Here is a 22,132-nt window from a genome sequence, read left to right on the forward strand (position 1 = left end):
CCTAGTTCAATTATTTTGTGAGCAGTAATAGACTCACAAGAATAAAATCTCTGTAAGTGAGGTAATGCTTCATGACGCCCCAGTGGCCCATCACAATGACTCCCCCCAAAAAATAAATGCACGGTATTAAAAAAACGGATTCAATTTATTTCAACATATTTTCATAACAATAGATGTCAGTATACATAAAAAATGTTATGTGAATCAAAACCAGCGTGCCAAACGTATAAAAACTGAAGAACTTTTTTTCCGCAGCCTCCGGGAAGAAGGAAGACATGATTTCTCAGTACTTTCCACTGCATACACCGCGCACCACAGTGGCAGGTCAACACAGTTGCTGCAGAAACCGTCGACTCGGGCCGTACTGCCGCCATCTTTGTTTTAGTTCTCCATTTCTGGCACTAAGAACGGTCATAACCAAATGTCGCACAAAAGGAAAGATATTGGGAAATAAAAGGGGGCGAAAGAGAAAAATGACGAGGAGGTAGGGATCTTTTTTCCAGGAAACAGTCCTCAAAGCAGCAAGCCTCCAGTTTGCTGCTGAAACACATCAATTGTATCTTCGTCCTCCATTTCTAGCTGAAAAGGAAATAAAACGTTAATGACTCATTCTGACTGGATAAAATATAAAGTAAGCACAAAGGACTGATTCGGCTGGATTCAAATGATTTTTTCACAAAGAAAAAGCAATATGGGCTCCAGAAGGCAGCCATGTCAACTGTATACTAATACATGTGCTATGATTGCAGTTGTTTATATACTGTATAACCAAGTGATGACATGATGTAGCAACAACATACTCATAAACATTCTATGTTAAATTGGTCCTGACAGGAATCGTGGCCTACCTGAGAGGGTGTATCCGTTTCATTAATGGGCTGACCATCAAACCGAAATCGAATTTGCCTCATTGACAGCCCCTGAAAACACAATTCTTTTTTAGAAACAACCAAATACACAGTTCTGTCAATTCTGGCAAGCGCAATACTTCAATCAGGATGATGCTCATATGCTCGCATATATCCTACATATAAGGGGTATGAAATGGTTGCATTAATCCAGCCCTTCTCAAATACTGGCGTGCAGTTGAGGCTGTACGACAGTCGAAGTACTTTGGTAGCCACCCATTTGAAGTGGCATAGCCACGATGTGTCAGCGACAGGATCCGAGACAGAGAGAGCGCAACAGTCATCACCGCTGCATTTAAGCAACTCTTTACAGCCGACTCTGACCGGGGTGAAGCTATTGGTGTGCAGGCTGGCTCAGTCGATTTCGCAAACAAGGCTTTTCTCACACGTCCACCGAGTTACCCTAGTTTCCACTGAAAGCAGAAGTGCCGAGCCATGACAGCTGGCTCCCAGTTCCTCCTCTCCAAAGCACATGGGATTCACAACTTTGCACACTGCAGTATTTGTTTTCCCTCTCACAACGCAGGTGCACGGGAAATTACAGACCCACGTCTCTGGCTCGCACATTTATTTGGTCACTTTCCCTCGTTTCCAGGGCAACAGCCTTGGGTAAGTGGGTTAAAAAGCTTTCATTTCCTTTGTGCATAGAATACACTTGCTCATTCACTCACATGAATGAAATAGTCCAGTGATAATTACACAGGTACTGCATTCATGTTATAACAATCAATGGCCGTTTACTAGAAAATAATGCATGTCTGCAACACATCAGACTCCGCAGACCTGTCGCTCCAACTGGCAACTTTGACACAAACAACAAGAGTAAATGGAAATGTGTGTGTTTCTCACTGGTCCAGCAAAAGGAAGCCCTGAAAAATCCAAAGTAACTGGCAATTTAAGAATAAGCTCCATGATCTGCTTGGCAACGGATCATACCTTTTTTTTTTTTTTTTTTTTTTTTTTTTTTACTGTTTTTAATCCCTTGACAGTGCTAATGTATACAGTACAGGCTAAAGGTTTGGACACACCTCTGATCCAATGCATCCTCTTTCATGACTGTTCACATTGCAGATACTGACCGGAGGTATCAAGGTTATGAATGAACACAAATGGAATTACGTAGTCAACAAAAAAAGGTCAATGAACTTCATGAGGTTGTCACCTGAGAAGGTTTTCCAGCAGGTGAGCAGATCATGAAGCACATTAAGACGGCCATGGCGTTTGCACACATGATTTCAAATATCCTGCTTTTTATATTTGATGTATTTAGCATGTATCCCCAATGTAACGACACGGCGATTCAGTTTCTTCGGCTCTTAAAAAAACCCAAAACAATGTTCTGGTGCAAACCAAGCACCTTCCATAACCGTGCCTTACCTGTCGTTCACAATACGCCTTCATCAATTTGCTAAGAGGGGTATGCCTTTTGATCTTGAACTGGACCACCGAGCCGTCCTGCCCTGCCACCTTCAGGTTGATGTGCTCATTGTTCTCAGTCTTGACTCCCTCCTGAGAGAAAGACGAACATAAACACAGTCAAATCCTGGTGATGAAAAACTGAGATTCATTTGAGGTACAACACCAGGAAGGCGGGACTTTGACGGACTACATCTGTTAAAGTTTATTACATTTGTTTCTTATAAAGAGTGAATCTAGTCACTATTACGGCACACAATTCAACTAAAGCAACAGTACGGCAAACGACTGCATAATCTCCACGAACATTCAGTTATTATTTGAGTAAACTGTGAAAAGAAAACTTCTCAATACATATATTTGCAGTGGCGACAAGGCCGTGTGAATTGGGCCGCTCTGTTGTCTGGTCAATACTACATCTAATTTCAAGATATATTCCCCCGAATTCGACTGAATTCACCGCTGCACAGAGTGTAACGCGTCCACGAGCTCTCGTTTACAGTAGAACTCTGCTTCATGCATTGCTATACCATGGATTACGTTTCCAGCCTTGCTGTGCTAACGTCGCATGCTAACGCTCTTTAGCACCGGTTCCGCTCAGGAATGTTCGTTTTAGTGCCATTTATCTTCGCCCCGAGGCTTATTCTAAGCGACTGACCGCTGTCTCGGCAACATACACGGCGGGAGGATGATACCGAATATACGCTATGACTGGTTTGGTTTACCTTTGGCTTTTCGTCTGCCATAGCTGCTGCTGCGGCTGCTGCTAACGTGGGGATCTGGTCTGCGGCGTCTCCGCTCGTCGGGCGCGCAGCTTTGCGTCAACTCCAGCTAACGCGGCTGCGCCAAATGACTGCGCGTCATCAGATGCCGAATAGATTCATCCAAACCATTGCACTTTTTAAAGAACACAATTTTTGTTTTGTATATCGCGACGCTGGTTACAGATCCCAGCGTTTTCCCTTGTTATATTTACATATTTAGTTAGATCAAATGTCTCTAGATTGATATTTTGTGGACAGACTTCCCAGGGCTGATAGTAGCCTGTTTACATGTATAAAACACACCGCACAAGGGCTTTAAACTGTGTTCCTCTGAGGGAGGTGCACCACTCAGTTTCTCTTCCCACTAGTGCCAGTGTGTCATGACATTTCCTGATAGGATTGGACTCTCAGTCGTGATGGATCAGGGATGGATAAACACCGGAGAACCAAAATGTGCATTGAAGTATGCACCAAAAGCTCAGGATGAAACATCAGGATCTTAAAAATATACGTGGCCAAATTTGTGCCATCCTGAAATATATGAACGTAGACTGCATTTGGAACAATTATTATCAGGACTGAGGCTATAAAGTTGTTATAAACAAAACACACACTGCTGCCATACTAATGCAGTGGCGCAAAAAAACTACAAGCCAAGCATTTTATCTTTTACAAGCCTGTTGTTTACAAACCATCATGTGACGCTATTATCTAACACTTCCTACAGTGGGGTTGAAGTGTAATAGATCATAACTGCACACACACAAACTCATAACTGAGTATTAACATAGACCATGGATCTCAGTACTGATAAGGAGCCAAAGACAATCATATAGTATTATAAATAAATCTTTTTTTATTTGTTGTGTTGCACAAATGTTTAAAAGAAATGACAAAATTGTTTTTTTTTGGAAGAATTAAAACACCTATTAGTACACAGATAATATTCTTCATTGGTCAAGACAGATAGAAAGAGGCCCCTCTCAAATGGACAAGATGACACACAAAATAAGAAAAACAACAAGATTGGACTTCACAAATGCATAGTTTAGAAGAGAGAGTTTCACTTCCTAAATGTCCCAGAACACATTATGCAACAAAGAATTCATGTGACAAACCAACTTCAAAATAAAAAGACTTCTCACATTTTTTTTTTTTACATTTTTAAAATAAGTTAAACAAGGACACAGAACTGAAGTGTAAACCACGCATTATCACAAATGCATCATGTCAGACTCATTTAACATTTAAAACTATTAGAAGTAATAGTTCAACAAAAATACAAGAGATATTTCTTTCAATATCAAAACTACAATAGAAAAACTGACAGCAACCGGATTCCTTTAGTTTTCTCAACACAGAGATGGTTATTATCTATCAAATTCCATGGTGAAATTGGAGTCACAGAAAGGAGGAGAAAAAAAAGACAAGCACAGCCAGAAATAAAATGATGGTAACTATTTGCACCGTTGTCGTCATCAAAATGGTCTTAAAAAATAAATAAGTATATCCGTTTTCTTCTAATAACGGTTATTGCTTCATAAATATGTGCTCTGAGCTACAACTTCGGCAAACCGGAAACGCTTCCAAAGCGATACATGTTTAGATCAGCTACTTAAATGTATCAAACACCCACTTCCGGACCCCTGATGTGCAGCGCTGAAATAAACTAGTGTGCTGTCTAGTCAGTCCTAAGGAAAGACGGACTATAGTGAACCCCATCTTTGGGCAGGAGGAAACTCATTTAGCTCCCCTACTTCTGTAAGATGCTGCTCTCCCAGTGTGAACGTCAGTTTGTATCTCATCTTTACATTTTCCTGCAAAAGAAGAGACGTGTAAATCATATTTGGAAAGTACGCCATTAAAAAAAAACCAAAAACCTTAGAGATGCCAGTCACTTTTAAGTTCCACCGTTTGTGTACACATGGGAATTACCTTTGTTATGATGCGTTTAAAAATACCAACGCTCACATCAACAGTTGAGATAAAATGGAAAAAATGTACTCATTTTACTCATTTTTTCTCATGTATTCTGGTATCACAGCAGTGACGGATTTCAAAACCAAACATCAATAGCCAGTCTTGTTACCTTGTGAGGATTGGCGAGCAGCATGACCTGTGTGATGGTAGCAGGAGGGAGCACGGGGTTGAAAGCAGCAAGCTCTGACCCAGAAGCAGGCTGCAACTTCACCTTCATGGTCTACGGACAGAATTGATTTCAGTTGACTCATATCCAAAGAGTCCAAAGGTTACTGCCAAGTGGGTCGTCACCTTAGGAACCGCAGCTTGCAGCACCATGCTGCTGACCCGCAAGGGGGATGTGTTCAGCATGGATACCACCATCACTAGAACGTCGGGTCTGTCTGGTGGACAATCGGCAGCGAAATGCAGCAGGACACGGATTCCATTTTTGTCATACGCAGTCACCGGGGACACCTTACCTAAAAGACAGTCACACAAAACAAAAACAGACTTAATAAAACACAACATGAAGCGTTGTGTAGTTGCATAACATCACCACTGAGGAGAAGCACTGTCACATTTCTAGCCCCAAACTGTACCAAACCTGTACCTCAAATGTAAAGCAACAGTGAAACACGCGCACACACACACACAGTATATACTGTTATGTAATAGAATCAAGTCAAACTAAAATCAATATACTTTTAAAAGTAACCTTGGTCCACATCACTTCAATAAACATTTTAAGATAGAAAATTACATTTAGAATTTAGCACAACAGCCAACTCCTGGCACAGCTGCTCAAAAACCACTTTTTTCTTGTCTTTGCTCATCAATACTATTGGAACTGCTCATACTTACTTGGTTTAATAGCATCCAGTGGCACTGAGACATTAGCCAGGGAAAGCTCCTCCTTCCTCTCTGCGCTAGCCTGGTAAAGGTGGAGGAAGTCGGGCAGAGAATTCATCAGTTGGTCGCCACCGTTGCAATTGGTTGGTGGAGAAGTGAATCCTCCTGGAGAGTCCGTGACTAGAAGTGGACTATCACCGAAGGACAAAGGACCAGGACGGTCAGGCTTTTTTTTCTCAGGTAAGAAAGTGCCAAAACCTCCAGGAGACCTACTGTGGGAAGAGAAGAGGGTTCTCACAGCCACGTGTAATAAAAACAGCAACGAATTACAACAAGTATTCATAAAGAAAAACCTATAAAGGTCAAATTGTTGTCTCAAACCTGTCTCCTGTGACACTGTATTGAGTGGTAGGAGTAATGAAATGTATCAGGCCTGTCTCATGTCTGTTCTTGTCATGAAAGGAGGGCCACAGACTTCAACACAGGCAGTGGAGGGGAAGTCTATAACGCCATGTTTCTGTTGCTCTTTCACAGTAAAATGCAACTCTACACATGATGTATTATTACGATAACTTGCCAGAACCACGTTACTTTTCACAGACAGATGACCGTTCTGAACGATCCACCTCTCTACTCCAACTTGAAGCATTCACATCGCAGAGAAAGTTACAAAACAGTTTCTGAGGTGGAGCGGAGGCAGAGGGGAGTGAAGCACTGCCCCAGAAATGCACTTCACTGAAACTTATTGACTGACATTGATTCTATTTGGAAACGAACAATAATAAATATTACATATGTATGTGCCAGGTGTGTTATTGGGCAGCTTGAGGTTGTTCAGTGCTTATGTGTGCTACATAACATGACTATTTCATTCCGACTTCAACCCCACGTTTTTATGACAAGAAGGGTTACAAATGGCTTTTTGAGTGCTCAGACAAGTCTCATTTTATTAGTAAACCCAAGGATACAAGGGGAATATAACCTGCTCCACAAGTTAATGTTAAAAAAATGGAAACAAATGACACATCAAGATACTCACATGTTTGGACTGGCCATGTCTAGCACGGCAAGTTCATGTAGAGGTCTGTCGGCCAAAGACAATACTGCTGGCTCAACCAGAGCAGGGATCTCTTGGGAAACAGCAACGGCACTAGATGTAGTGAGAGGCGATGTCGCAAGAAAAGCTGACACCATGGGTGCCAGTGGAACTGCGCCCACTTTGGTGACTGATTGAGGACTAGATGCACAGGGGAGGGCGACAGTGGGGACGCTTGTTGAGGAATCTGTCGTCGTAGTTACAGTGTCCATGAGAAGGGGTGAACATGCAGCTATGTTGCTGGCTGAAGGAACTAAGTTATGATTGGAATCCTGTAAATAAAATGATTATTGCAGTGTAATTACTCTGACAGCTGTGAACAAAATAAGCAGTTAAATTGTGTTTATACCTGCAGTGGTATCAAATTGTGATGCAGAGGCAGAGGGTCATGTATACCTGTCAGGAGGAAGCATTAAAGAGAATTAAATATCAATGACTTCTGATATATGTGCTAAATAATATTTTTGTGATCATACCCAGAGAGAGCAGCTCTTCATCCAGCAGTGTAAGAGCAGCAGGAGGCTCAGTGCACGCAGGCATGTCTGGGTCAGGGACACACAGTAGATCCTCAGGTAGCGACGAAGAGCAAGGCTGCTGTTTGGGTGGAATGGAACTCGGAGTGTCCAAACACGTCAGGTCAATGAGAATCTCGGACTGAGATGTGGCCTTACATTCTGGAGGAATAATGGACAACAGCACTAAACCAAGAGGGTTGAAGTTTGGATTGACAGTTAAATAGAAAATACAGAGTAAATAACAGCAGCACTGAGACAATGGCGCGTTAATCAGAGAAGAACAGAACTCACTCACAACTGAAATGGAAAACACTACAAACGGCTGACAATTGTCCATGCCACAAAAGAAAAGTGGGAGAGACTCACTCAACTTCTTTTCAATTTCTCTAAATAACATGACAAAATAGGAGCATTGTGTTTCTAAACAGTCATCAGCAAATAAAAGACAATAGATTGGATTTAAAATAACAAGAAAAACACATCAACAAAATCAAGCTTATTTCCTCAAAACTTTTGAATTAGAACTCCATTCCTGAATTCAGATTTTAATATAGAAAGATAATGGACTCATTAAATCAAAAGGCCAGAACTATCATTATCATTTAAAAACTAGAAAATAAAACTAGAAAAACACTTGGGATCCTCCACCGACCAGCCTCAACACAGACTACACAGAAGATCCTTTAAAAACAACCTGCTGGATCCAAACGGTGATCTGGATCACTCCCAAAATTCAATCACTGGGTCCTTGTCCCATTTCACCTATATCATGAAAATTTTATTCAAATCTGTCCAGAACCATTCAAGTTATTTTTTAGTGCAGTAAATAATACAAGCACCACCATTCATCAAAAACATGGAAAAAAGTGAGAAAAGCAAAGCTGAATGCAACTAAACTGAAACATTTCCAGGAGGCTGCGGAGTATTCAAAAGTTGAAATGACAAAAAAAGTGAGTAAAGCCATGCCAACAACGAGAGAAGAGACTGCACGGTGCACGGTGATACAGAGAATAGAGTCAACGTCTTGACCGAACAAAAAGACTGTTTCATAATTATTTTCCCACTGGCTGCTTTAGTTTGCCGTCTATAGTGAATGCAACAGGGGACTGTATATATACATCGTCGAGGGTAGCGGGGAGTGCTGGAGCCTCTCCCACTAGTCACTGGGCAAGAGGGGCTTGTATAGTGGTTGTGTCAAATTTCGGTTGGTGTTCATGAAACAAAATTCAAGCTCCAAGAGCGATCGATTTGGGTCTGAGAGAAGAAATTGAGATTAAGGGTTTTACATTTTCCAACTATAAGTTAGCATCAATAGTAGCTATGGAACTTAAATCACTTGTTTTCCAACAAAAGCAAAAATATCGATAATGCAGCGGTGAATCTGCAGCCCAGGTTTCATTTCGCAAAGCAAAAAGGAGTGAATGGCACATGTTAATCCCTTTTCATGTTAACTCATAATCTCATATGAGGCCTGATTTTATTCTTAAAGGCAACGAAGCTGTGCGGGCATCATCTTGTACACTTATTGTCTTCTATCAGAGACACTGTATTTTGTTGAGGGACAGAATGCATTAAGTTTCCATCTGACACATTTATCTGATAATCCTCATTATTACCTTGCTATAGGGCCCAGTCACATTCCTGAGATTTTTAGCCAGTGTTTGGCGATATACAAAACATTCAGAAAGAAATGCAGAGTGTGTTGTTACACGCTGGTCATGTATGCTTCAGCAAATACATATTTACTTGTCTTGAACAGACAGAAGGGGGCGTTCTGAACTAGCGAGTTCAATGAAGGCGGCGCAAGAAAACTTCTCTGGTTGTCAATGAGTCAAAACAAGTGAGAGTCACGACACATTGGGTTAGTTTTGCAAACTGATTGTCATGATTGTAAAACTGAACAATGGACTATATGAGTGTATACTTCCTTGTTTAGTGCATGCAGTTCAACTCTGCTTTAGGTGGATGATTTTAGCGCCCCCTGTGTGTCAATTACAATGCTGCGTGTGAATTGAAACCACAGCACACTACAATGATGCCGGAAGTCAGAAGGGGAACTTCCGGCAGGGAGCACATTCCTGGTCTCATCCTCTCTCTACTCTACATCCTACTCTCTGGGTATTATGATATATTGTTGTAATACATTATAGATACATATTAGAACAAGTCACCTCCAAACTGCTTGAGAACATCTGGAAACCAAATCCTCCATCTCGTGTAGTGATGCATTTCTTGACTAACATATACTACAACATATACCAGTGTGCATCAAGTTGCTAGAACTTACTGTCCCCAACTTATTCAATGGACGGCAGTGGGTTTGCCAAATTCATCATACGTCAGTAAACATTGGACAAATCAGTACCATGTGTCGGGGGTTAAACATTGAGTCTAATGATGTAAATAATGGTGTAATGGCATAATAATAAAAAAATGGTTCTAAGTGGCAATACGACATATTGAAATGATAGTGTTTGATGAACTGTGCAGTTTCATTTGCAGATGCTCCTCCCCTAAGCACACCTTTATACGTGTTTTTGAAGTCATCAAATAGTTTTGAGTCTGTATCAGTCATTTCCAAACACTTTGATATGCCTCTACTCATGTATAGTAATGTGGTCATGTGACGTGTATCAGACAGCAAGTGCAGACAAGTGTGCGGCGATAAAGAAATCAGGTTCATTGCAACTCTCTCTTTTGGTGAAAATCAGAGTACCCGTTAAATACTATAAGATCCTATAAATTAAGATCCACTGGGACTTCAGTGTTAGTTTTCCCCTTTCTCAACGTACACAGTTGACTACCTGCTTTTATCCGAGACCGTGCCTCTTTTCTGTCTTCATCTGTGCTGTGACCTTCCACAGTCCTTCTATACAAATGAATGACTCGGGAGAGGTCATCACTTGCTTGGAGAATCTCACCTAAAAAAAGAATAAAAACGAAGCTTCAGCACTACATGCGGTTTTAGTGAATGCTGTCGAGCTCTTTGCGAAGAAAGAGTTCACCATAAATAGGAGAAATCCTTACCCAACTTAGTGTCATTATCTTCAGTCTCTGATGCCAGCTGAGACACTTTCTCTCTGAGCTTGTCACACTCATCATATAATTCCTAAAAAAAACAAGAGTTATCTGTTAAATCATTACTAAAAATCAGTTCAAATGGGTTCAAGTGAAATCCAGGGCTAAGACATGTCTTATTATAACTCAGTGGGGTGCATGCTTCAACTGAAATCCTGCCGTCTATTGGTGAAGGCTCATTGTTTGTCCCAATACATTTTGGCATTTTACCTACCATTTTCCTGCTGCATTATTAGGAACGACAAAGCAGCATCCTGACATCATATAAAACATCAGAATTAATACCCATTGAAAAACCATCAAAAGCAATCTTGAACTACAGGTGGACAAAAAAGTAAATAATCTTGTTTTTGTTGGCGAATGCGGGCCATTATTAAGAAAAGGTCAATATATGCAAAAATAAATTGATAGAAGCACAAACCTTAATCAGCTCTGTGTCGCTCTCAGTCGAGTCTTCAACACTGAAGCAAGCCAGCATCTCACTAAGGAGTTTAACACTATTGTTGACTTCCTCTAGTGTGCTTGTGAGCTTCTTCTCCTTCTGCATCCTTAGCTCATCCTAAAAGGTGGAACAGACAAGGTAACAGGACTGTTATCGCTCAGCTTGCGTGCCTCTCTAGAACAACCTTTGAAAGGATTAATAAAAAAAAAAAAGACCTCTTTGACCATGTTCTTAATGAGCCTATTGGCCTCCTGCAGATCTTCAGGCTTCTTACTTTTGAGTAGCTCCGAAAGCTTCTGCAGAGCAAAAAGATATTAGACCGAGAGACAGATTCACACAACCTGAAGGTTACACAAACATATTGAGGAGGGGGTGCACTGCATCATTCAGGAAAGCAAACATGAATACGTCAGACTAAGTCAACACCACGCAATAAACACGAGACAAGCAACTTAAAACTTCCATATTTTCTTTCCCAACAGGTTGATAAGCCACAGTATCGGTAATGTATCATCGAGTTTTGTATTGAACTGTTGCACCTGGGGAATAACTTAGACTGTTGCTGCAGTTTGCCACTGAAAGTAAAAGTTAGCTCTGGGCATGAATCTATGAATGAAAATATTATGAACACGTTTGTGATATAATTATTTTCATACAGGAAGACTAAATATACAACCCAAAGTATCAAAAGCAGGTTGTGCTGGTTAGTTCAGTAGAGGGAGTGAGTGAGAAATGGCTCCAAAGTAATTAAAAACTCATTTAAATTGCAACGATATATTGAATGAAATAACCTTGTCAACTCAGCAAGATCAAATTCACGGATGTGTTTTTCCATCTGCACTTCATTCCATTTACCAAGCTACATGTTAAGTTTATTATAGAAAAGTACAATGCCGCACTGATGTTCTTCCAGGGGGCAAGACCTGCACTTTTGGAAATTATTGAAGTTATTTTTTTCACATTGACGCAATGTCCTTGCTGTCGATGATAGATTATGAACCACCTGACCATTTTTCTTGTTCCTTTAATTTCTTAAACATTCAATGAGCCCTTGAAAAACACATATTCATTCACTATATGATAAATATTGAAATAATATATTTTTAAAGCACCAGGAAGTCACAAAGAGCTGTACATAAACAGCATTAAAATCAACATGAAGCAATTGGACATGACACGTAACAGCAAAACAGTACAATACACAGATAAAACAAGGCAAATAAACAGAGAAACAAGAGAGAACAATGCCGCATGACACTAAAATAACAGAGTAACTCAAAGTCCCATCTACGAATCCAGTAAGACACATAAAAGTCAGCTTGAAAAAATGAGTTTTTACAACAGTGAAATTACTTCAATATCATCACAGAAAATCATTCAGGTCAGACGTTTTAATGGTTCACTGATGAGTCATATTATCTAATTATATTCTAAAATGCAGCACATTATCTCCTTGGTTAGCCATTTACATGCACATGAATTGAAGAAAAAAAAACTGGGAAAAGAAACAGAATTAATTGATCTGCTTAATAAATTGGACAACACATTATAAATGGCAGCATTTTCGATGTGGAGGGGCAGAAAGAGAGCAAAAAATGCAGCAAAATATCCAGAATAGGGTTTGATCAACATACTCCATGGTTATTATGCATACAGGGTGTGTGCAGCAATTTTTTTGAAACCATGGCCCAGCAGCCCTGTCATAAAATATTATAAACTAAAGAGTAATAAGGAGGGAATAAAGGAAGACATTTAATGAATTGGTCACAATAAGAACGCAATAAAATAAGGACTTACTCGACTCTTCTTTTCATCATCAAAAACAGTGTTCTTCACTTGGGGTGTTGATGATGGTGCTTGTGTGGCATCGTGGGGGATTTTCGGGTCAGCTGACACAAGACCTAAAACACAACCGAATGAAAAATGATCCACATTTACCACTACAACAAAAAGTAGATAACATGGTTTGATGCATTCTATTACACTTCTACATGTATATAAAGAAGAATTACCATAAGGTAAGTTTTCAATAAAACAGATACTGAATGTGAATTTTTTTTATGTCGATAAATGACAAACATATTACGACCCTGTGACTTCAACAATAACAATTCCTTCAATGGAGCAAACGGAATCAATAAAACTGACCTTGTTTCTTCAGCATGTGATATGTTTCTCTGATCTTTTCCTCTTTAGGTAGGGACAACGTCCAACTGTACAGCATCTCAGTCACTCTCGTCTTCACCTTCTCTGAAATGTGATCACCTAAATACTGCAAGAACAAGCAGCCCAGTCTTAAAAAGCAGCAATCGTCTTTCAATCCAAAGGCACAATTCCACTTACTTTAGTTGAAAGAACTTTAATTAACTCGTTTAAAAACCGAAATTTCCCAACTTCAATGTGAAACCTCTGTCCGCAGTTTTTCATGCAAGCCTCCAGAACCTTCCAGAAAAAAATAAACAAAAGGTTTGAGGCAAGTTAACAAGGACATTGCAGAGGATTTATAGAAAATATGGATCTCAACGGACCATTAGTGCTTGTAATGCCTCCCACTCCTGCGGGGACTGAATCTTGTGTGCCAAGAGCCTCACAGATATTTGGGGCCTGAAATATATGACAGCACCATAAACCACAAGGTGAAAAACGGCGCCAGTCATTGAAATATTTTAGATTATTAAATCAACATGGCCTTACCCTTCAAGCTCTTTGTTGACTTTATCGCAGAATCCCATAATACTCTCCCGGTCTTCTTCGCGATTGGAGGGATTTGTGGCTCGATCTGTACGAAAAGACAGCGACTTCACAATGGAAAACTTTTCGATAGAGGCGAGTTGTTTGATGCTCTAAAAGTCACAAAATAAAACGATGATGTGAGCTTTCTACTCAACTCAGTGCGTTCTGTTTTGTTTAAATAACTAAACGCCAGAGGACGTTTACATCAACAGTAGTCGAAACTTCCAAGCGCATACTGTGAAGACGACGAAAACAACCCTAAACATTAGCCTTTGATATGAACAAAACACAAAACAAGGTCAGCGGTCCAAATCGAGGCTCATTTTCTGAGCAGATGACTCCCATCAGTATCAGCAGCAGCAGCTGTCTCAACTGTTAGTCACTGGAACAGTTGAGTCTCAACTGCGACATGTGGGATGAATTCACCCAAAGACAATAGGACACATTTAAAGGCACGGTTAGGCGCTACTGTCATCGGAATAAACGCAGTAACTCCAAAGAGTCGCGGTAGAAACTTACTCAGCCAAGACTCCAGCGTCTCACTTCCATCCGCCATGTTTGCGCTCCGAAGCAAACAACGCGTGACTACTGCTGCGTTCACATGCTGTCGGACAAATATGCGTCGCGAATTGTTGCCTTCGTGACATGCCGACGCGTTAATTCAATATTACACGCATGACCCACGTATTGAAGGGTTCCGAACAAAGGCAGATAAAAGTGTGCCTAACATTCCTTTTTTGTTCATCAGTATTAGGTTCTACATAGTTGGATTCTGAACTTTAGTTAGTACTCCACCTTTTAAGTAGCTTCTTGCTGAGCACTTGAGGCCCCAAAATGTCTGTTTACATCCCTGTTCATTGCTGTATAAACCTTTATTTTAGAGTCAGATTGTTATCATTATATATATTTTATATAGAATGACCTTTAATTGTTTAAAAATATATAGGCATGGAAACTGACCATAACAAAAACGGCTTAGTGATTCTATGAGACTGTCTTTATTCTTCCCACAGGATCTTAAAAAGTGTCCACAGTTACCTTCTAATACAAGTTATTATTTGTTCATTACATCACAAATATCCAGGTTGTGTAGGGTTGTTCACCCTCTGACTCTGAGCTTTGCCGGATGTAAGTTCTCTGTCGGCTCACAGAGTGCATGATTTATTCACCCATTGTTTGTCACACAACAAATTCAATAGATCAACATTTGCAGTAAAAGGTCAAGAATCAACACCATGCTTTTTCTAGCAAGATAGGTTATCATATGGCGACAGTCTTGCTCAACCGTCGGAAACAGAATGTCTTAGATCTACTTTTTAGAAAGCTTAGGCAAAGACCGAAATATTTCCACCTGTTGACCCAAAACACTTACTTCAATGTACATACCTGTCAGGCAAACTCAAAGCCTCGGGGTCACTTCCCGCTCAAGGTAAAATCACATATGACCAGTGCGGTCTATCAACAATGGCTTGAAGGTAAAAGCTCCCAGCACTCAAATTTCAAGTTTCATGAGGCTTGACCCTTGTCACATCTAACGCTTTAAGAGTCGAGGCAAAGGTCTGACTCAAATTTGTATTCCGTCAGTATTCATGCTGCTGGGCAACTTCATTGGTAATTTTAATTTCAGCCCAGTGTGACATCAGCGGTTTATTTGGTTTATCAATAGTGTGCTTGTGTTGCCCGAGTCTGCACAGAAGCACTTTATCCCATCCACTTTTTTTTTTTTTTTTTTATTGAAATAAAATTAAATGATGCATTCTTCCAACAGGTTTCACTGTCTCGGCTGATATTTTTCTGTGAAGTAGCTGCCTATCTGGCTCCTTTGAACATTAATGGTTTTATCAGCAATAGATTTAAATGTGCAGACAACAGCCAAGAACAGGGGTCACCAAAGCGCACCACACAGGGCTGCAGTGGTTGCAGTCTTTCGTTCCAATGAGTACATATTGGTTAACGTTAACCAATCAGGTGTGAGCTGAAACAAGCAGCACCAGACTGACAACAGTCTTTAAACACCTTTTTGAGTCGCTATTTGGGCTGACTTCCAATTCCTTTCCTTAATCCTTAACTCTCAAGATTAGCCCTCAAAACCAAGGGTTAAGGGCTACATGACTTATAAATGGGACACCCCCTTAATGCAGATACATCCCTAGACTGTGGCGGCCAGCATTGCACAAAATCTGCATTTAGGCTGTCAATTCAGAAGACAAAAAAGATAGACAAAAGATTGTAAAATAAAAGTAAATGTCATGCAACACTGTGGTAAATAATCCATAAAATGAGTTAAGATGATACAATGTTTATTGTGGCAATTTGAGTAGTGTGGGTGCTGGTGAATCTCAAAATTGAGGAAGATCAATCTTGCGCCTCAACTTAACTTTCAAGGTAGCATGTATTTTTGAAGTTGAAGACTGATATTGAGAATTGAGGAAGGAAATGGAACACACCACAGGTGCACCAAAAAACGGCATCCAGAGTGGCCTTTATTTGCAACAGTTTGAGACCCCTGATAAATAAACGTACAACTGTGCAAAAATGCATTTCTTTCACCAATAATGCTTTTAAATAAATGTAACACAACATTTATTTTCAGCAAGGTATTTAATCATAATTGTGCCTTCATGCACAGTGCAGAGGGAGCATGGTCACCAGTGTGTGACCCCGGGAAGGAAGCTGCCGTATTCTTGACCGGTCTTGAATAGAAATCTTGAGTCCACCCAGTCTGAGACAAGACGGAAGGATGTAAAAAAGTGGTCTTGAGATCATGGCAACAAATGGGCGGAGTCCCAACCTGGCAACCTTGACTAGTTGCCAGTTAGATATTTGACAAGTACAGATGAAAATTACATGATTACTACTAACACAACTATAATCCAAAAATATTAAATACATTAAGATGATTCTCAATTCATAAATTCCAAATTATGGAGCTCAACACTTCACAGGTAGTGGAACATGTTAGTAGCTGCTGTGCACCTGCTGGATGATGCTGGTACCGTATGTTGTATATTCTAAGAAAGTTGTTTGTAGCTTCGCATCCAAAATAATTTGTCTGTATCAAGTTAAGTTAAAATGGCAGTATTGCAAAAATAGATATGTTTTATATTGAAAGCGCAACAAGGACTACAAAAATGGCAGATGTGCCGCGGCCACAACACTGTTGTGGTTGGCTGATGAAAAATATAAATCGAAGCATTTAGAGCAGCCTCAATGAAGGCTTGTTCATGAATGTCATTTCAGCAAGATGTCTGTTGCTGCATTTTACTACGAAATGCAAGACCATGTGATGTCACACTAACCCCTTCTGAGACATTGATTTGGAGAGCGTTGTAATTCTCCTTAGATGTTCTCCTCCTCCCTCACTTCATATGTAAAGATCAGAGTTTTATTAATTCAGTAGGTGCCTGTTAGTGTTTTAGTACGTGGCAAAAGGGTAGTTTTACTATGAGAATTATGTAACATTTATTGGTGTCCTCGCCACTTCAACTTGAATATTCTATTTTTTTCCTTTATGATCATGTGCTATGTTCCTTTGAAATTTGAAATTGATAAAATCACTGTACACTCGTCCACTTATCTTCAGCTCGCTCTTTTTATCACAGAGTTACAGAGCTGGAGCAGTGGTGCTGTTGCTTGGATACATGGGGTGAGAGGTGGGAGACACCCTGGATGGATCACCACTCTATCAAAGGGCACACAACAAAACAACCAAAATGACGGTGGGAGAAAACCAGAGAGTCAATACATCAATGTGCTGCTTTTAAATAGTGCTGAAGAAGGACTATTCTCAGTAGTACAACAACTCCGTAACATGCTGATTTACTTTCATCCATATGACAAAGTGCCGTTTGATACTGAATTGGACCATGTAGAGAACAACAATACACAACATTTTTAACTGTTGCAGAATCAAGAAGTAGTAGATGAACCATCTTGCGCGTTAGTCTAACGTGTCTTTCTTTTGAATTATATATATTGATTCTGGTGTACTGGTATATATTTGCACTTCTACTACTTCTCTCACAGGGCTTTAATTTCAAAAGGCAATCCACTTCCTCTAAAGACAGAGAGCACTCCTCACCCAGATAGATTATTGAAAATGACGTTTGTGAGCAGCTTTTTCAGCAAGTTATGAGTAGTGAGAGGAAGACGAAATTTCAAGGGTTATTTTCAGAATTTTCAGCAATTTGGGCTCCAAACTCCATTTTTAATAAAGGTCTAGGCAGTGGTTAAAGCAAGAGCACGATATACTCATGTAAAGCCAGAAATAAACTTCCATATTAAAAGGTATGACTAGGGTTCATTCAAATTTCCCTTTGACAAGAAGAACTTGTATGTATGTTTGTGAGAGCGCGTTAGCGTGTAGGTCGGATCAATGTACCCGGATCGGGTATAGGGTAACATATATATATATATATATAAGGTCTTGGACGGATCGCTTTGATGGGAAGCCTTGGGGATACATTTACTCATTCATTTAGTACAACCTTGAAAAGCCCTCTGCTTTTTCCATAACCACTCTCTTTGATGAACTATTTATGACATTCTCCAGTATATATTTAACAAGCTCAAGGAGATGATCACCAGGAGGCCAAAGATGTGGTGTCCTGCAGAGCACTGAGCTTCAGAGTTTCACTTAGGGTGAAAGAGATGAGATTCCTGCAGAGGTCGTTGCTCGCCAGCTTCTATCAAATGATAAAAAAAAAACCATGCCTCTTTTTTGATCCGTGGACTTGGGCGCTATTTAGAGAAATCTCGATGAAATGCCACTTTAGCATGTACTCAAGCGTGAAAAGTGTTTTCAAAATAAGCCTCCAGGATATGATACATTCTGCATGATCCACTTTCTTTGCAATGCCTGAAGTCTGGACGTCACAAAGCTCATTCATGTGTATCACTGGGCTGATGACACCTCTCCTAAAAACCAAGCTTGGAAGGCTCAGTGGACTGTAAACTGTGAACTGTACATAACAAGAATGAAGACAAATTTATGAACTGAGGAAGGAAGAGAATTTCAAGTTGAGGAGTCAGGGTGACCTACTTGATCTCCAACAAACAAGAGTCAGAAGGTGAATGAAATAGCGCTTGGCACTAAAAAAAAAAACAAGATTATTAGAAAAAACAAACAAACAAAAATCATATTTGGACTGCTGTCATCGATTCAGACATGTACCTCCTCTCTCCACTGACGTGGGCATGGATAAATGCTGTCCTTGCACAGTAATAATGGCTCAAACAAAGATTTAATGAAAATTAATCCCACTGCATTCAATCACATCGGCAGTACACTAAATCCTCATTTCCAAAGACAAAGACTTGGATCAAACTGGAGGAGGGGAAAAGGCTTTTGCGATGCAGACAGGTTGTTCAAGGAGAAACTTGAATAGCACTCAAACTTGGGAATTAAAGTTGCTTGGCTCTGTCTTTATCTGTTCAATGTGAAACTATGATTCGTCGGCCTTGTGACTGCGGCTCCGTGTGATCAGCTGTCAGTCAAGCCTTTTCTTGGCAGTGAGATTTTCACACAGTGGGACTGCCAGCATTTCCACAAGTGACTCTTTTTTTTTCTCCTTTTTTTCATTTACAGTCCACAAAAATGGCAGAGCCCATCTGTTGCAACTCACGGTTGTCTGCTAGCATAATATACACACAAAAAAGAAAATAAAGGTTTGTTCATCTTGTGCTGCCGTCACTTTACCATATGCTGATAGATATTAAACATTAAAGCACAAGTGAAACAACGCTCTGCTCCAAGGCAAGGACACAGCAGGGGAAGCTGGAGACACTGGTAGCTTTGAGAACAGGTTAGTGACATAGCCACTCTGCCTTGAAAATAATTTCTTATTCCATTGACAACACTTAAACCCACACCATCCAACATCATTTCTGTATCCTTGCTACTTTTCAATGTCTCGTATTCGCCTATAAAACCGGAGCATTGACACCTGAATTCTTCCACTGCAGTACAAAACATCAATATGCGCTGGCTGCCTGTCAGAGAGAGGTTTATGAAGTGCTGTTTCATTGAGGGAAATGTTAAACATGAATCAACTTACCGTTCAGATATTTCATGAAATCCACAGCTGCTTTATCCACGGTGCACAAGTGACCTGCAAAGAGTTCATTGGTTTCACCCTCACTTCTCTCTCTTTATGTTTAGTTCATTTTAGTTGCTCCTATCTGCCAATCACTTTCATACACGTCAACTCTTTCATGAAAGTTAGTGGAAAGTGTCGATTAAGAATCATTTCCTACATGTTATCATACAGCTTCAGTGTCAGAAGGATGACGGAATTCTACAATTCAGTGGAGACACTGCTGCCCTGACTGACCTGGAGCGGTCTCCTCACATTGCTGTTTCAGCGCATGTAAAAATGGGTTTTAATAAATACCTTCATTTAAAAACTGCACTTTGTGTTTACTGTTGTAGACACAAGATTTCATGAGTTGGTACTTTTAAACACAAACATTTAAGTGTCACTAACATGCAGAACAATGACAAATCTGGAGTAGTTGTTGCTATATGCCGCGACCATCCTCTGCCACATCTACAACCTGAGCCTCAGCCTGGACAAGGTCCCCATCCCGGCTCCTAAGACAGCGCACACCAGGGAGCGAAAACATGATACAGAAAGTTATGTGAGTGACCATCAACTATCTCACTGACCATCCATAGTATGTGCGGCTGCGCAGCTGTGAGTCAGAGGTGGTAGTCAGCAGCACGGGGGCGGCCCAGGGCACCGTCCTCTCACCCTCCCTCTTCACCATCTGCACTTCGAACTTCACTTACAACATGGACAGCTGCCATCTCCAGAAGTTCTCTGATGACTCCATCATTGTGGCCTGTGTGTCTGAGGGGAACGAGCTGTAGTACCGGTCGGCCATCATGGACTTTGTGGACTGGTGTGAATGCAACTATCTGTGCTTGAACGCCAGTCAGACGAAGGAAATGGTGGTTGACTTCAGGAGGAAAACACTTCCACAAATGCCGGTGAACATCCAGGGCGAGGACATTGAGATTGTGGACAGTGTCAAGTACCTGGGTGTTCATCTGAACAATAAACTGAAATGGTCCCACAACACCGACGCTCTGTACAAGAAGGGCCAGAGTTGCCTCCACTTTCTGAGGACACTTTTAGGATCAGGATCTTTTATGACTCTGTGGTGGCCTCAGCGTTCATCTATGCGTCTGTCTGTCCAGCTCTGTCCTGGGCTGTGCACTGGACTCTGTGGAGGAAGTGAGTGAGAGGAGGATGTTGGCCAAGCTCACCTCCATCATGGACAACAGCTCTCACCCACTGCACCAGACCGTAGAGGAGCTGAGCAGCTCCTTCAGTGGACGACTGAGGCACCTTCAGTGCAGGAAGGAGCGCAACCGCAGGTCCTTCATCCCCACTGCTGTCAGACTGCACAACTCTACTGTGTAGTTACCAGTCAACCATCATCATATATACTCCCTGGTATTTCTCCTATGCGATATCAATAATGTCTGTCCATAAATGTATGGGCGTTCAAAATATTCATATTAAGTTTGCAGAAGCACCAACTGCCGTGATTCCATGTTGCACAAGGGGTTTGCCTTATATCTTTTCTCTGGTCACTTTTTTAGTGATGGGCTGGTTCATGAAACAGTGTGCTCTTTTTCTGTAGGTGGCGCTCTGTGTTTTAAAATGATGTGACATCTCAGTGAAAAATCCAAAAATTCAAGAGTGGAGAGTGCCATCTAGTGGAGTCTGAAAGTCAAGTGGACTCAACACTGTTTCATGAAGCCTCACCAGTCGAATCAGTGACAGGCTAGTGGGGCTTCACGAAACTGCTTTGTGTTCTTATGTTTCAGTGAAACTGTTTTTCAAATCCAAGGATTCCAGAGCAGACAGTGCCATCTAGTGGACTGGAACATGAGGACACTGGTCCATGATGCCTCAACAGCACATCACGATTTATGACTGAAGACTGGTGTCTGCGGCTGTCAGAGTTGCAGGGAAAAGCAAGCAAACCCTAATGATCTAATGAATATTTCATTGTGATATGACACATTTCCAAGAAAAAAGAGAGAACAAAACTGTTGAAAGACAAAATTAATGGACACAATCTGTAGACACAATTCTTCTGTGTGACTGATCAACTAATCTGTCTGAAAAAAAACAAGTTTAACAACAAATATGAACTAGATATTTTACCAGAGAGTATAATTTAAAGCATTAACCATGATACACAATATGACATACATCCATTTTACTTCAGTGCCTCTAAATTAATGCCCTGTCTGAAAGCATGTCTATTTTTAACTGATCTGCCAGTTTTAGAACAAATTCAGGCGTCCACAAAATCAGAATCAGAATCAGAATCAGAATCAAATTTATTGCCAT

At 40.6% G+C, this 22,132-nt stretch overlaps 2 protein-coding genes across 2 annotated transcripts; both read right to left on the reverse strand.

The window, feature by feature from the left end:
• Positions 1 to 43: 43 nt before the first annotated feature.
• On the reverse strand, positions 44 to 3,160 carry LOC128753777 (small ubiquitin-related modifier 2). The gene is made up of 4 exons (XM_053855847.1): positions 3,050 to 3,160; positions 2,286 to 2,417; positions 849 to 920; positions 44 to 579 (listed from the first exon to the last, which is right to left on the reverse strand). Exons 1-4 carry the CDS (start codon positions 3,068 to 3,070, stop codon positions 514 to 516), a joined length of 291 nt encoding a protein of 96 aa, XP_053711822.1. The 5' UTR covers positions 3,071 to 3,160; the 3' UTR covers positions 44 to 513.
• Positions 3,161 to 3,921: 761 nt separating this feature from the next.
• Positions 3,922 to 14,405, reverse strand: LOC128753773 (ADP-ribosylation factor-binding protein GGA3-like). Its single transcript, XM_053855843.1, has 17 exons — positions 14,283 to 14,405; positions 13,725 to 13,809; positions 13,559 to 13,634; positions 13,374 to 13,472; positions 13,179 to 13,302; positions 12,828 to 12,931; positions 11,246 to 11,326; positions 11,010 to 11,147; positions 10,538 to 10,619; positions 10,315 to 10,431; positions 7,472 to 7,669; positions 7,345 to 7,391; positions 6,939 to 7,267; positions 5,912 to 6,171; positions 5,360 to 5,529; positions 5,178 to 5,288; positions 3,922 to 4,905 (listed from the first exon to the last, which is right to left on the reverse strand). The coding sequence occupies exons 1-17, from the start codon at positions 14,317 to 14,319 to the stop codon at positions 4,795 to 4,797; spliced, it is 2,169 nt and encodes a 722-aa protein (XP_053711818.1). The 5' UTR covers positions 14,320 to 14,405; the 3' UTR covers positions 3,922 to 4,794.
• Between the last annotated feature and the right edge of the window lie 7,727 nt (positions 14,406 to 22,132).

This window comes from Synchiropus splendidus, chromosome 2, assembly GCF_027744825.2.
Source record: "Synchiropus splendidus isolate RoL2022-P1 chromosome 2, RoL_Sspl_1.0, whole genome shotgun sequence".
NCBI classification, from domain to species: Eukaryota; Metazoa; Chordata; class Actinopteri; order Syngnathiformes; family Callionymidae; genus Synchiropus; species Synchiropus splendidus.

Bases quoted from the DNA above. Each gene is read 5' to 3' on its own strand.
- LOC128753777 (XM_053855847.1), bottom strand. From the start codon at position 3,070: ATGGCAGACGAAAAGCCAAAG. The intron at 921-2,285 runs GTAAGGCACGGT...TTGTGTTTTCAG, and splicing joins AGGCGTATTGTGAACGACAG to GGGCTGTCAATGAGGCAAAT. The intron at 580-848 runs GTAGGCCACGAT...TTTCCTTTTCAG, and splicing joins AAACGGATACACCCTCTCAG to CTAGAAATGGAGGACGAAGA.
- LOC128753773 (XM_053855843.1), bottom strand. From the start codon at position 14,319: ATGGCGGATGGAAGTGAGACGCTGGAGTCTTGGCTGA. The intron at 7,392-7,471 runs GTATGATCACAA...TCCTCCTGACAG, and splicing joins TGAAGAGCTGCTCTCTCTGG to GTATACATGACCCTCTGCCT. The intron at 5,289-5,359 runs GTGACGACCCAC...TTCTGTCCGTAG, and splicing joins TGCAAGCTGCGGTTCCTAAG to ACCATGAAGGTGAAGTTGCA.